The sequence below is a fragment of the Sciurus carolinensis genome, chromosome 5, assembly GCF_902686445.1.
Source record: "Sciurus carolinensis chromosome 5, mSciCar1.2, whole genome shotgun sequence".
Classification (NCBI taxonomy): Eukaryota; Metazoa; Chordata; class Mammalia; order Rodentia; family Sciuridae; genus Sciurus; species Sciurus carolinensis.
This window is the reverse complement of record NC_062217.1, coordinates 140,717,927-140,731,496: the sequence shown is the minus strand read 5'-3', so window position 1 is coordinate 140,731,496 and position 13,570 is coordinate 140,717,927. Positions and strand designations below refer to the sequence as shown.

Genomic DNA, 13,570 nt, shown 5'->3' with positions numbered 1-13,570 from the left:
CAATTATTCAATAAAATTGTCATAAGCTTCAAAAAAATGACATACTATAACCATGAAGGTTTTACTGAAACCATGTAAATAACCATTTAACTTTAGGAGAATTTCAAAGTATAAAGTAAGTCTGTAAATTACTATTGGCTCATCATACCAACGAATATTTTCCTAGACCCTAAATAACATTTTTCTTCTCAGATATGCTACAATCATATGGCTACACCCCGGGTTCTACAAGTTTACAAAAGATATTATTTACTTATCAAAAAAAAATCAGACCTACAATGGTGGCTACAGTGAGCCTCCCTAACTCTGGCCTCAAAGGACCCTCTGCCCCTATAGGCAATGTAATATTTCTCAAATTTTCCAACCAAAGTATTAGAGTGAACACATAACATGTGTCAGATCCTGCTGCAACAGTATAAACTGTTTTTTAAGTCTCTTGTTTTACCTCAATAATTCATACAAATTTCACACCTACCTCATTATTTTCACTTTGTTTCCATATAACAATTATACTTTCTTCAAAAATAATCAAATAAAACTAATCCACAAGAAAATACATTATTTATGCTATGTCTTATACCCTTTCATACTCCTCCAAAACCAAGGACTAGCTAGGCAATTGTACTGTAATTGATGACTTAGTTGTCTTAATTCACTTTAGATTGTAGGATCCTTTGAAAGCTAGGAAAATGTCATTTTCAACTTTATAGTTCCATTACCTACCATAGCACCAGACACACACAAAAAAAATATTTATGATTTGATATTTAGAAGGAAGGGACAAAGGAAAGGAGATATTGTATTTCACTGCATAATAGTTGGACCCTATTTTTTCAGTCCAAAAATTGGTTAATAATCTTTCACAGTATAATCGTTCCATGGACTAAATTCTGTTTATTATGCTGCTTAAAAGGTAAACATAACAGAAATGTATTCGCCAGTGGTATATGGATGTGCCATTTGTCTTCTCTCACATGGAAAGCCGTGAGCCTAGAACTCTCAGCACTTGTAAATTGTCAGTATATTTTGGAAGGCTGACTTGAGCTGGTTTAGAATGCTACAGTACTCATGTATTAAATACATCTTATATGAGTAGCACTGAGGACAGTGTGTCAGATAACGAAATCAATGATAGCAGGCATAAAATTTTCGGATGCAAAATGATTAAATTTTGTAAGTTTACACTTCACAACACTGTAGTAAATTTTCTCAAGTGTAATTATTTCGATTATTAATGCACAAATCAATAACAACTAATAAGTTAACTTCTTTTTTCAGATCAGAAAAATGTTTACTAAACTGGCTAAAGTGTCATGAAGAAATTCATGAAGAGTCAATTTGGACTATTCAATTTTAACACATATTCTCAAGTGTTCTGCGCAACCTAAAAATCTTGGACCAGAGACAGTTTAGTAATAAATGATTTGGAAGTAATACAAGCAACAATTTATTATTTTAAGAAGCTTCACATAATGATCACACCCCAATGTTTTGAAAAAAAAATTGGCATTAAAATCTGCAGCAATTATGCAATGAAATGTGGTCATTTTGGATGTTGCAATTCAGAACACAATATTTACATGAACTTATACATGCTGTCTGGCCTTAAAAGCAGACAGTAGCAATAACAAAAACTTAACCTCTATTTCCCCTTATTTCTCTAGTTTGAATAGCTCACTAGCAGAATAAGCTGAGTTCAGCTCTTTCTCATTCCATCAACACCCAATTTTTAGGCTTATTATCTAAATTAAAAAGGGACAACGCATAAATCTTAGGGGGTTGTTTTCATGGCTGTGACAATGTATCACACAGTGGCAAACATATTATTAAATATCATTATAAAGAAGTATGTTTCTCAACCCTGAAACCTAATATTATAAGTAGGCATTTTATTTACTCAAAGTTAATGTGCAAATATCTCTGGTCCATCAAAGATTAAATTTAGTAGGTGTTCACTGATTCCAAAAAAAGAAAAGCTATTGCCTTAAGTGATAAAACTAATATAATTCCTTTAGCCAATAAAATCTGTCGATAGTTTTAACAATATAATTTGTATTCTAAGTTAAATTTACACCATATAAATATTATACAAAACATTCTATTCCCCTGGATATATAGGTTTAGGTTCCTTCCTAAAAATGAATAAATAAGTCGAATGGGACAATGACACAAGTTTAGTTTATAATATTAAGAAAAAAAATGGCATATACCTGCTTCCTTTTGTTTGAACAGGATGCTTCCAACTTAAAGTATATTAAGTCCAGGTAAAGAAAATACTGGTTAGTTTCTTCAGAATTTATGTGATGTCCCAGTAATATCTGAGCCCTAACAGAGAGACCAGAAACTAAGTCTTTCTAAAATAGAGGAGAAAAAGCAAGAAGGGAGAAATCCTAACACTTTTGATATTTTCTTACCTTATCAGCAAAATGAGATTGTGAGCAAAGCAAAACCAACCTGTTATGTGACAAACGGAAAATGATGGAAAACTAGAGGTAAGAAAATTAGGCAAATCAGGCAAAGAAAATGTAATCAAAGGGCACTCTCGGCATGGGAAAGTATTCTGAGGGGGGAAAATCATGGACAGGCCAGGGGGCTGGAGGGGACAGATGGCAAAGGAGGCAGAGAGGAAATGCAGAGCTAACAGTTGTTCTAGGAGACTGGTGTAACAGATAATCAAACAAGGGCCTTATAAAAGAAGAAAATCATGGAAATTCAGGAAATAGAGTGAATAGGATAGGTAATCAAAGGCTTTCTTGGGAAGCAATCACCAAATAATCAAATTCCCATAATAAATAATGACTATATGCTATTATTAAATTTGTTTATAATATAATGTTTGACTTGGTAAAATCAAACTCACCTGGAAGACATAACTGCAATTTTTCTACTACAGTTGTAATATTCCTCTGCTGAATTCTACATCGAATAATATCTTCTGTTTGGACTATCACCTTAGAAAAGAAGAAATGTACATATTTTTAAACAAACAGTTAAATAATATCCACATACTGAGTATATTTAAAAAAAAAAAATGTATCATTTTCTTACCTCTTTTCCAGCATCTTGAAACCTTCGGTTGGTATCAGTAACTTGCACCTTAAAAATAATTTCACCTTAGTTAGACAAATATGCATAAAACTGCCCTGATGTAACTGCTCACCCTTGTAATCAGATCATGCTTCATGAGAAACTTAGAACAAAGAAATGCAAATTCAAATTAACTCTACAGCTTGAACTTGAACTTTTGATTGAAAAGGGCTTTTGTTAACTTCAATTACTTATGACAGTTCTTTTTAACAGATTCTGTGGCAAACTTCTCAAATTTACTCAGGATTTTTGAACTTTACTTGCTTCTCTAAGTCTGTCAAACAATTCAAATCACTGACCCAATTGACCACTGGTCCCTTTTTGATAACTTCAATGAGGTCTATGTGCCATTCACTGTCTGTAGGAAATGGTGATTGCATTTTATGGTAATTAAACATTCATACTTTGCTGAATGCAAACACTGGGTGGTTGATTAACATCAAACACGGAAATCTCAATCCACAGCAACATTTTAATGCTGCAGGTGCAGGCAAAGCTCAACCTCGAATTTTCCCACATATTAAGTGACTCATTAGGTCATCATAGTAAGGAAGCACATTCTGGTTTATTAAAAATCTCATTAATTTCTGAACAAAGATGCTCAGTGACCTCATTGATGCTGTATTTGGTCTCTTGTTATCTGAATATCCTTTATATATAATACATAATAGTTTTCTAATCATAATCTTTGAATTGTCTGCTAAGCACTCTAAATGTAAAGAAAGATAAATAGGACAATTCTTATAACTAAGTATTTTATATTCTTACTGAATAAATCCATATCTCATTTAATAAATAATGTTTTTGCAATATGACAGAAAATGTAGACCGTCTTTCTTTTAAAAATTATATATTGCTGCTATTTCCAAAGTTTCAATATAATTAAATAACTTTGAGAACAAAATTATTTATAGTAAATTTTAAATTTACTATGTAAGATAAATGAGGATATTTTAAAATAAATATTGTATTAATTATCATTTTAAAAATTCTAAAATTGCAAATAGGACCTTTCACTGTATGAATGTTTTGAATACATTTTCCTAGGTGGAAAAAAAATCCTATTAAGTCAATGTAGTATTTGTTTTAGAAAAAAAGAGATTACTCCTGTCGTTAGCATGACAACCACCTTAACAGTGCATAAAGAGCATTCTCAAATACATATACTAATTCACTTCCTGAAAACACAATTAATAATAACTTATAGATATGTACTATAATAGTTGAGTAATTTAAAAAAAAAAACAAAGGAAAACAAAATTTTAACATTATTTCCTACCTTCAGTTTTTCTGCATCAGTCCTTACTTTAAGGAGTTCTGTAATAGCATCTACAAAACCCTGATGATGAAAATTACACATCTTTTCAATTTCCTTGTCATGATTACGGATACAAGCATCTAACTTTTCCATGAACTTCTTGTGTGAATTTGGTTGGTCATCATATACCGACCTGTATATATAAAAGAAAACTAAAATTAACTTCCCAGTTCACCAAAATTTATTCTGTATTAAGTCCAATCTTTGCAAAAATTGAAGATTAAGTCCAAATAAATAAATGTGTTAGATGGTATTGTCTCCAATAAAAATAAATTTGGTGAAAATATTTCATTTCTTTTGAACATAGTAATATTAAAAAGCCAGAAATTCTCTAAATATATCACTAGTTATCCAGAAGTAAAGATCTGAGGCTCAGAAGATAAGGGTCAAATATAAGTCTTATTGTACTAGGGCTCAAAAAAAAAAAAGGAATCTGTAAGTGAATAAGGAATGAATGAACAAAGTCATTTATGGCATTTACTATGTTCTAAGTACTTTATATATTAACTATATTAAAGTACATTCTAAATACTTTATACATTAACTCTTTCATCCTCACACTAAGCCCAAAAACTAGGTATAGTTATTATTCTTGTTTTACTAGATGATACAGATTATGTAAATTCAACAATTTGCAAATGACAGCTAGAATATAAATCCTGGCAATCTAGCTCCACAGTTCATATTCTCAAGAACAAGGTCATACTGTAGTCACTACAATATTCTCTAAACATGGCATCACATGCCTAATGTATCTCAGTTCACACCTGTCACCAATGACAGGACATCCTACCCATCATTCACCATGCAGTAAAGAACTAACCTTGTCCCTGGCTCCTGAAATGGAAGACTTTGGAACTCCTTGCCTAAGTGTCTTTGTTTACTTGAAGGCCTTAACAGTATGATTTATTGAGGGGGCTTTGTCCTTTTAATTTTCTGAGGGGTTGAAGACTTAGGTCAGCAATGTAGACAGTCAGCAACATGGATGTCAGTCATGTTTACATGACCATGCCCTAATAAACCTGGACATCAAGGCTTGAGTGAACTTCCCTGATCAGCCATTCTGAGTACTGCCACATATCACTGCTGGAAAAGGTGCTGTCCGCACAATTCCACTGGGAAAAGACAACTGAAAGTTCATACCTGGCACTTTCTTACGCTTTGCCTTATGTACCTTTTCCACTGTTAATTTTAATCTATATTCCTTCTCCGTAAAAAAAAAAAAAAAAGTTTTATATATATAATATCTTTGCTATATTTGGTGAATCATTCTTGCTATATTCTATGAATCATTCCTGCACATTTTGAACCTGAGTGTAGACCTGGGGCTATTCTGAAGTGTACTTTCCCATCTGTTGCCCATTGTTTGAGGTTCAGTGCAAGTGCCATGTTCTCCAACAGACCTTTGCCTATAATTTCTATTCAAAGTAATCCTTTCATCTGCAGGACAGGTAAATTTATAGTCCTTTACAATTCTCTGACAGGTAATCAGGTATAACTGTATATCTAACTTAAATGTTTTATGAGTATGTCCCATATTTTGTTTCCCCAAATAAATCATAAGCTTCTTGAGGGCAGCCTCCATATCTCAGGTTTTAATGAGTATTAATTATAATACTACAAACATCAATATAGTAATCATCAAGAATTTAGGTTCTTTAAGATAAGCTAGAATGAAGCTTTGATCTTGAACACTTGCTCTTTTCTACCTATATTACTCTCTTCATCTCATCTTGATTTGTGGCTTTAAATGCCATAAACATATTAACATCTCCCAAATTTGTATGACCAACCCTGACCTCTCCTCAAACTTCCAACTCAAGTCTCTCCAAATAGATATCTGATGAGCATCTCAGCTATGTTAAAAATGAATTCCCAAGGCCTAGAGTTGTAGCTCAATGGTAGAGCACTTGCCTAGCATGTGGAGGCTCTGGGTTTGATTCTCACTACTATATATATATATATATATATATATATATATATATATATATATATCTCCATGAACAACTAAAAAATGTTTTTTTTAAAAAATGAATTCCCAAACTTCTTTCCCTAAATCTTTTCTTCCCATAGTCGAGCTCATTTCAGCAAACTCCATTCTTCGATTGCTCAGGGGAAAAAAAGACACTTTGAAATCATCTCTGACTAATCTCTTTCTCTCCCTCTTCCCCCTACTAATCTAGCAAACCTAACCACACCTCTCTATCTCCACTGGGTATCATCCTGGACTAAGCCAACAACTTTTCTCACCTAGATTATTGATAATTACTTTCTAATTAGTCTGTGATTCTACCCTTGTTCCCCACTTCAGTATGTTTTCAATAGAGTAATCAGATGATGTCTAACAGAAATGAAACCGTTAAAATGTAAGTAAAATCCCATGTCTCTCTTCTGCTCAAAATCCTTTATCTCTTACAATCCATAAGGTCCTACATAATTTTGCTGCATGTTACTTCACTGGCCTCACATACTTCTAATTATTTTCATTTCACTTATTCCATGCCAGCAACATTGGACTCCTCATGATGTCTTAAACACATCAGGCATATTCTTCTCCGATATCTGCAAATGATGTTTTCTCTGTCTGGATCACATTTCTCATAAGTGGTTATCTCCCTCACCTCCTTTAAAGTCTTTTATACTCTTTTTGGAGAGGCCTCTTCTGGCTACAACATCTACATTACACACAAACACACACACTATCCCCTTCTTTTTTTCTAACTTAAAGAAATTCATACAGTATTACTCTTATCACTACAGAATATACTGTTTCACCTTCTTATCTACTCATCTGTCTTCCCCATAGAATGCAAATTGCATGAAGACACAGAGTTTTTATATAATTTCTTCTGTTGAATCCCCAGCCACTAAAGGCAAAGAGTTTTTGTTTATTTTATTCCTTGTTGTATCCCTAGCTCTAGAACAGTATTTATCTAGTAGCAGATGCTCAATAAATAACTGATAAATGAATTGGATGGATGGAATCAGAAGTATATTTACTACGTTCAACTTCAGGTAAGGCATCTGACTTCTTTAAATATTCTCAATCATAAGATAGGAATAAAAATAGTACCTACAGCACAAGTAGAATTTAAAGTTAAAAACATAATACCATTGGGTTAGGGATATAGCTCAGTGATAGAGAGTTTGCCTAGCATGCACAAGGCCTAGAGTTTAATCCCCAGCACCACCACCACACACACATACACACAAATATGTATACGTATATAAACACACACACACACATATATACACACACGCACACACATATATATACACATATAAACACACACACACACATATATAAACATCCCCCAAAATGAAATAGATATAAATATTTTAAAATACTTAAAATCTGTGTGAAGAAAATGATTGATAAAAAAAACCCAAAGAACTATAGAAATTAAAAGATATTTCAAGTTTAAGAATGGGACAATAATATTGTTACAATGTCATTTCTTCCCAAATTGATCTATACGCTCAATGCAATCTCAAATGAAAATCCCAGCAAACTATTTTGTAGGTATCAACAAACTAATCCCTAAGTTTATAGAGAACAGCAAAAAAACCCAGAATAGCCAACATAATGAAGAAAAACGAAGAGCTGATGACCCAATTCAAATTTACTATAAAGCTACAGTAATCAAAACAGTGTGGTATTGGTGAAATGACAGACAAATGGATCAGTGGAACAGAACAGACAGCCCAGAAATAGATACACATTAATATAGTCAATGCATTTTTTGTTTGTTTGCAATGCTGGGAATTGGGGTCTCACACTTGCTACATAAGTACTCTACCACCGATTTACACACCTAGCCCAAGTCAACTGAATTTCAACAAAAGACCAAGGTAATACAATGGAGAAAAGATAGTCTTTTCAACAAATGGTGCTACTAACTCACATGCCAAACAGTGGATGTAGACACAGACCTTATACTTTGTACAAAAATTAACTCAAAATGGATCACCAACCTAAATGTAAAATTAAAAATTAAAAAATTCTTAGAAGATAACATAAGAGAAAATCTAGATGACCTTGAGTTTGGCAATGATTTTTTAGATGTAACACCAAAGGTACAATTCATGAAATAAATAATTAATAAACTGGATGCCACTAAAATAAAAAATTTCTACTCTGTGAAGGAAACTGTCAAGAGAACAAAAAGAGAAGCTACAGACTGAGAAAAAAATTTTCAAACATATTTGAAAAAAGACTAATATGCAAAATATACAAATGGATCAGTGGAACAGAATAGACAGACCAGAATTCTTTTTTAATTTTTATTTTCAAAGAATTCTTAAAACTCAACAGTAAGAATATAACTTGATTTTAAAATGGGTCAAAGACCTTAACAGATACCTCTTTAAAAAAAAAATACAGATGACAAATAAACATAAAAAAGATGTCCAATAGCATATGCTATCTGGGAAATGCAAACAACAATGGCACACCAGTACACACCTATTAGAGTGGCCAGAATCTAGAAAATTGAGAACTCTGAATGCTAGTGAGAATGTGGAATACTAGGAAATCTCACTCATTTATAACAGGAATGCAAAATGGTACAACCACTCTGACGACAGGTTGGCATTTTCATACAAAACCAAACATAAAAAAATGTTTTTTCAATATTCTTACAATAGGATCCAACACTCATACTTCTTGGTACTTGTCCAAAGAAGGTGAAAATTATATTCACACAAAACCTCTATATAAATTTCAGTTTGAATAAACTGAAGTGCCAAAACTTGGAAGTAACCAAGATGTCCCTGAGTAGGTAAATGGATAAATAAACTGGTTCATCCAGACAATTAACTGTTAGCAATAAAAAACAAATGAGCTATCAAGTCACAAAAACAGATGGAGGAAACTTTAATGCATATTACCAAGTGAAGAAAGCAATCTGAAAAGGCTATATACAGTACAATTCCAACTATGGGACAGTCTGGAAAAGGCAAAACAATAGAAGCTGTAAAAAGATCAATGGGAAGAGAAGAATGAATGGTAAAGATTTTTAAGGTAGTGAAAACATTTTGTATGATATTATAATGATGGATACATGTCATATAATTGTCCCAATACACAAAATGTATACCACCAAGAGTGAACCATAATGTAAATTATGGACTTTGGATGATAATGATGTGTCAATGTAGGTCCATCAATTGAAACAAATGTACCACTTTGGTGAGGGATACTGATATTGGGGAAGTTCTGCACGAGTATAACTTCCTCCTAAGTTTGCTGTAAACCTCAAACTTAAAGTCTTTTTAAAAATACTATCTACATCAGAGAGCTGTGACAAATTAGTAAACATGTAAATGTCTTAGCACAATAACTGATACACGGAACATGTGCAATATAAAATTGGCTACTAATTCTGTGTACACATAAGAGACTGCAAAATCCTTGTTAAATGAATGAACCAAAAGCTGAATAACTGAGTCCTAGCTACAATTATCAAGTAAATATGGCTAATTATCCATGCCAAGGGATCTGCCCACTACTAATACTTGACATTTGGATCTGGCCTTTTCTTTATATCTAATGCTCAATTTCTTATACCATACCAGAGAAAATATTACTGCCTCCTTTTCACAAATGAGGAAACTGGAATAGAAACGACATGCTCAACATAGCCTAGTCTGGGATTAGAACTCCTACTTGGTGTTTTCCCACAAGTAATACATAATTAACAAGGACTCTTAATTAAATAAGTAATATAATTTCTAAAGAAAATCCATGAGCATGAAGTTTATCTAATTGATCCTGGTGTTTGTTTCATAATTATGAGGAAAAACAAAACGTATTTTGTTTGTTTTTTATGGCTAAATTTTACTTTTATTCCCTCCACAGAAAACACTAAAGTAACTTTGAACCAAATATACATGACTTTTTACAAACAGTGTAAAGGTGTTTCCTTCATGTGTAATATTAGGGAAAATTATACAAAGATAATAAGTTTTATTTTAAAACATTTTACCTGCTGTTATTCCTTCACTATGCATCAAGGTCACCTTAGTTTCTCTAAAGTTGAAGTTCAAAACTATCTTTTAAAAGAACTGGCACTTGGGGCTGGGGCGTAGCTCAGTGGTAGAGCACTTGCCTGGCATGTGTGAGGTACTGGGTTCAATTCTCAGCACTGCATAAAAATAAATGAATTGAAATAAAGGCATCATGTCCATCTACAACTAAAAACAAATTAAAAAAAAAAAAGAACTGGCACTTAATCCAGTTGTCCTATCAACCCACAATTCTTTTATTCAGGCTTCCTTTTATCTCCAAGTTACAGACATACTAACGACAACTTCAAAATTCCCCACCTACAATCTTTGGAATCTAATTTCTTCAGGAAATTTACTTTGGCATCACTTTTAGGGTGGGTGGATCTTCCTGGTTCTCAATTGCTGACACCTTCTCTTGAATGAGTTCAAATGATAGTCATTCCAAAACTATCAAATTCAAGATTAGTATAGATCTGTGAACTATGCAAACACAATTAGACATATCTTCAACTTCAGACATCATATTTTCAAGAGAGAAGCCTTTAAAAAAAGGCCATCTTCATGTTCACAATATGAAAAATGAAATACTGAATCAGTATAGCTCAGATTTCTCTCATGCTTATGTGTGTGTGTGTGTTGCTGGTGACTGAACCCAGGGCCTTATGCAAGTGAGACAAGCACTCTACCAAATGAGCTATATCTCCAGTCCCTCTCATGTTTTTTTAAAATATTTTTTTAGATGTTGATAGACCTTTATTTTATTCATTTACTTATATGTGGTGCTAAGATTTGAACCCAGGGCCTCACACATGCTAGGCAAGCGCTCTACCACTAAGCCACATCCCCAGCCCCTCTCTCAGGTTTTTTAATTATAAACTTTTTATTCCTGGAACCAATCTCAAAGATTATCAATACCCCCATCATTTTAAACTGCCATAGGTATCATAATATTCCTTTGTATATATTCAAAACTCACACTGAACAATTCACTCTGAACATTTTTATAATTTTTCTACATATTTTAATAAAACAGTTTGATATTTATCTGGCTCTTAAAATCCCAATTAGTAGGAGCTGGGGGTTTGATTCAGTGATAGAGTGCTTGTCCAGCATGCATGGAGCCCTGAATTCTATGCCTAGAACCTAAAAAAGGTGTGTGTGTGTGTGTGTGTGTGTGTGTGTGTAATTAGTAAACAGAACATATTACAAGATGGAGTGGCCACCGCCATTACTGCTGCTTCTCTCTCTCTCTCTCTCTCTCTCTCTCTCTTTCTCTCTCTCTCTCTCTCTCCTCTTTAACCTATTACAATTGTTACATTGTAGGAAAACTCTAGCAACAGATATTTCAGGACTGCTCTACTATAAAATTCCTCCAAAGGAGAGTCTGACTCTTTTTAAGTAAAAAGGCAAGACTGCTATCCCTTAAAAATTACATAAACAAACAATAAAAGAGAAATAATAGTTCTTTCCCAGAAGTCTTTCATGTTAGAAAGTTCTTAGAGTCCATCCTTTAGCGTGTCTTTCCAATATAGTCCCCAAATCTTAAAAACAAGGTTGTTTGACAATTCATGATACTAGGGGTGGGGAGGGGGTGGAAGAAGAGAATAGAATGAGACAAACATCATTACCCTATGTACATGTATGAATAGGCAAATGGTATCATTGTACTTCATGTACAACCAGAGAAATAATAGGTGTACTCCATTTGTACAATGAATCAAAAATTCTTAAAAAAGAAACTAAGGATTAAAAGAGAAAAAAAATAGCTTCACAGATCAAAAACCATGATAGGCAACTACATGTTCAACAACAGAATACTGAGTAAATAAATTATGGTAACTATACTATATAAGATTTTACACAGTCACTAAAATTATGTATATGCAATTAAAATGAAAGGAAAACATACACTTATTGCTCAATTGATATTGTTGAATGAACAAATTAATAAATCCAAGTGGAAGTTGACATAAGATTCAAAATTGTGAATACTGAATAATCAAGATTTTACTGACTCAACCAAATACATATACACTGAAAAGATGCCAGAAAGAAAAAAAAATGTAATAGAGGTATATGTCCCTCAAGGTGTTAAATACACAGTTAAAGAGAATAACTTCTAATTTTTATGATTTTCTGAAATTTATATCATAAATGTGTGTTGTTTTGAAATGGAAACAATTATTAAGAAGAAATCTTTATCTGCTTTTCTGAAGAACTACGGAAAAATAGCAAATTAATGATTCCCTAAAGGCAGTTCATTCAGACCTTGCAGTGTGGACACAATTTCCTTAATGTTCATCCTAGACCCAATTGTTGATTTTGAGTTTTACTTGCAAAATAGTGAGTCAAAAGCAAAAAATAATAATAATAATAATAATTCAAGGTACTGCCAGTACATCCACTGTAGCATCACAAGTGAACTCCTCTTTTTCTACTAATATTATATTATTGACAAGAACAATATCAGAATATACACAGACAGCCACTGCAGTACATTGAGCAACACAGAGACAGCGCCGAGGCAAGTGAGAGCTGGATGGGCACTGGGCAACTCTGTGCCTTGCTGAGGAAAAACAACTAAACATGGGCAAAGGAGAGCCTAAGAAGCTGAGAGGCAAAATATCATCATATGCATTCTTTGAGCAAACTTGCTGGGAGGAGCACAAGAAGAAGCACCCAGATACTTCAATCAACTTTTCAGTTTTCTAAGAAGTGCTCAGAGAGGTGGAAGACCATGTCTGCTAAAGAGAAAGGAAAAACTGAAGACATGGCAAAGGCAGACAAAGCCCGTTATGAAAGAGAAATGAAAACCTATATCCCTCCTAAAGGGAGACAAAAAAGTAGTTCAAAGATCCCAACACACCCAAGAGGTCTCCATCGGCCTTCTTATTCTGTTCTGAGTATCACCCAAAAATCAAAGGAGAACATCCTGGCCTATCCATTGGTAATGTTTCAAAAAAACTGGGAGAGATGTGGAACGACACTGCTGCAGATGATAAGCAGCCTTATGAAAGGAAAACTGTTAAGCTGAAGGAAAATACGAAAAGGATATTGCTGCCTGTCGAGCTAAAGGAAAATCTGATGCAGCAAAAAAGGGAGATGTCAAGACTGAGAAAAGCAAGAAAAAGAAGGAAGAGGAGGAAGATGAGGAAG

At 33.3% G+C, this 13,570-nt stretch overlaps 1 protein-coding gene across 5 annotated transcripts in view; it reads right to left on the bottom strand.

The window, feature by feature from the left end:
• Positions 1–13,570, bottom strand: part of Exoc6 (exocyst complex component 6) — a 185,457-nt gene that overhangs the window by 130,379 nt on the left and 41,508 nt on the right. For 4 of the 5 annotated variants that reach the window (XM_047553573.1, XM_047553576.1, XM_047553578.1 and 1 more), the window contains exons 2-4: positions 4,367–4,538; positions 3,049–3,096; positions 2,861–2,951 (exon numbers count right to left, since the gene is read on the bottom strand). In XM_047553573.1, the coding sequence (XP_047409529.1) occupies positions 2,861–2,951; positions 3,049–3,096; positions 4,367–4,538 (311 nt within the window). Of the gene's footprint in view, positions 1–2,210; positions 2,387–2,860; positions 2,952–3,048; positions 3,097–4,366; positions 4,539–13,570 lie in introns of those variants that run through there. The other variant, XM_047553577.1, reaches the window with a different exon arrangement.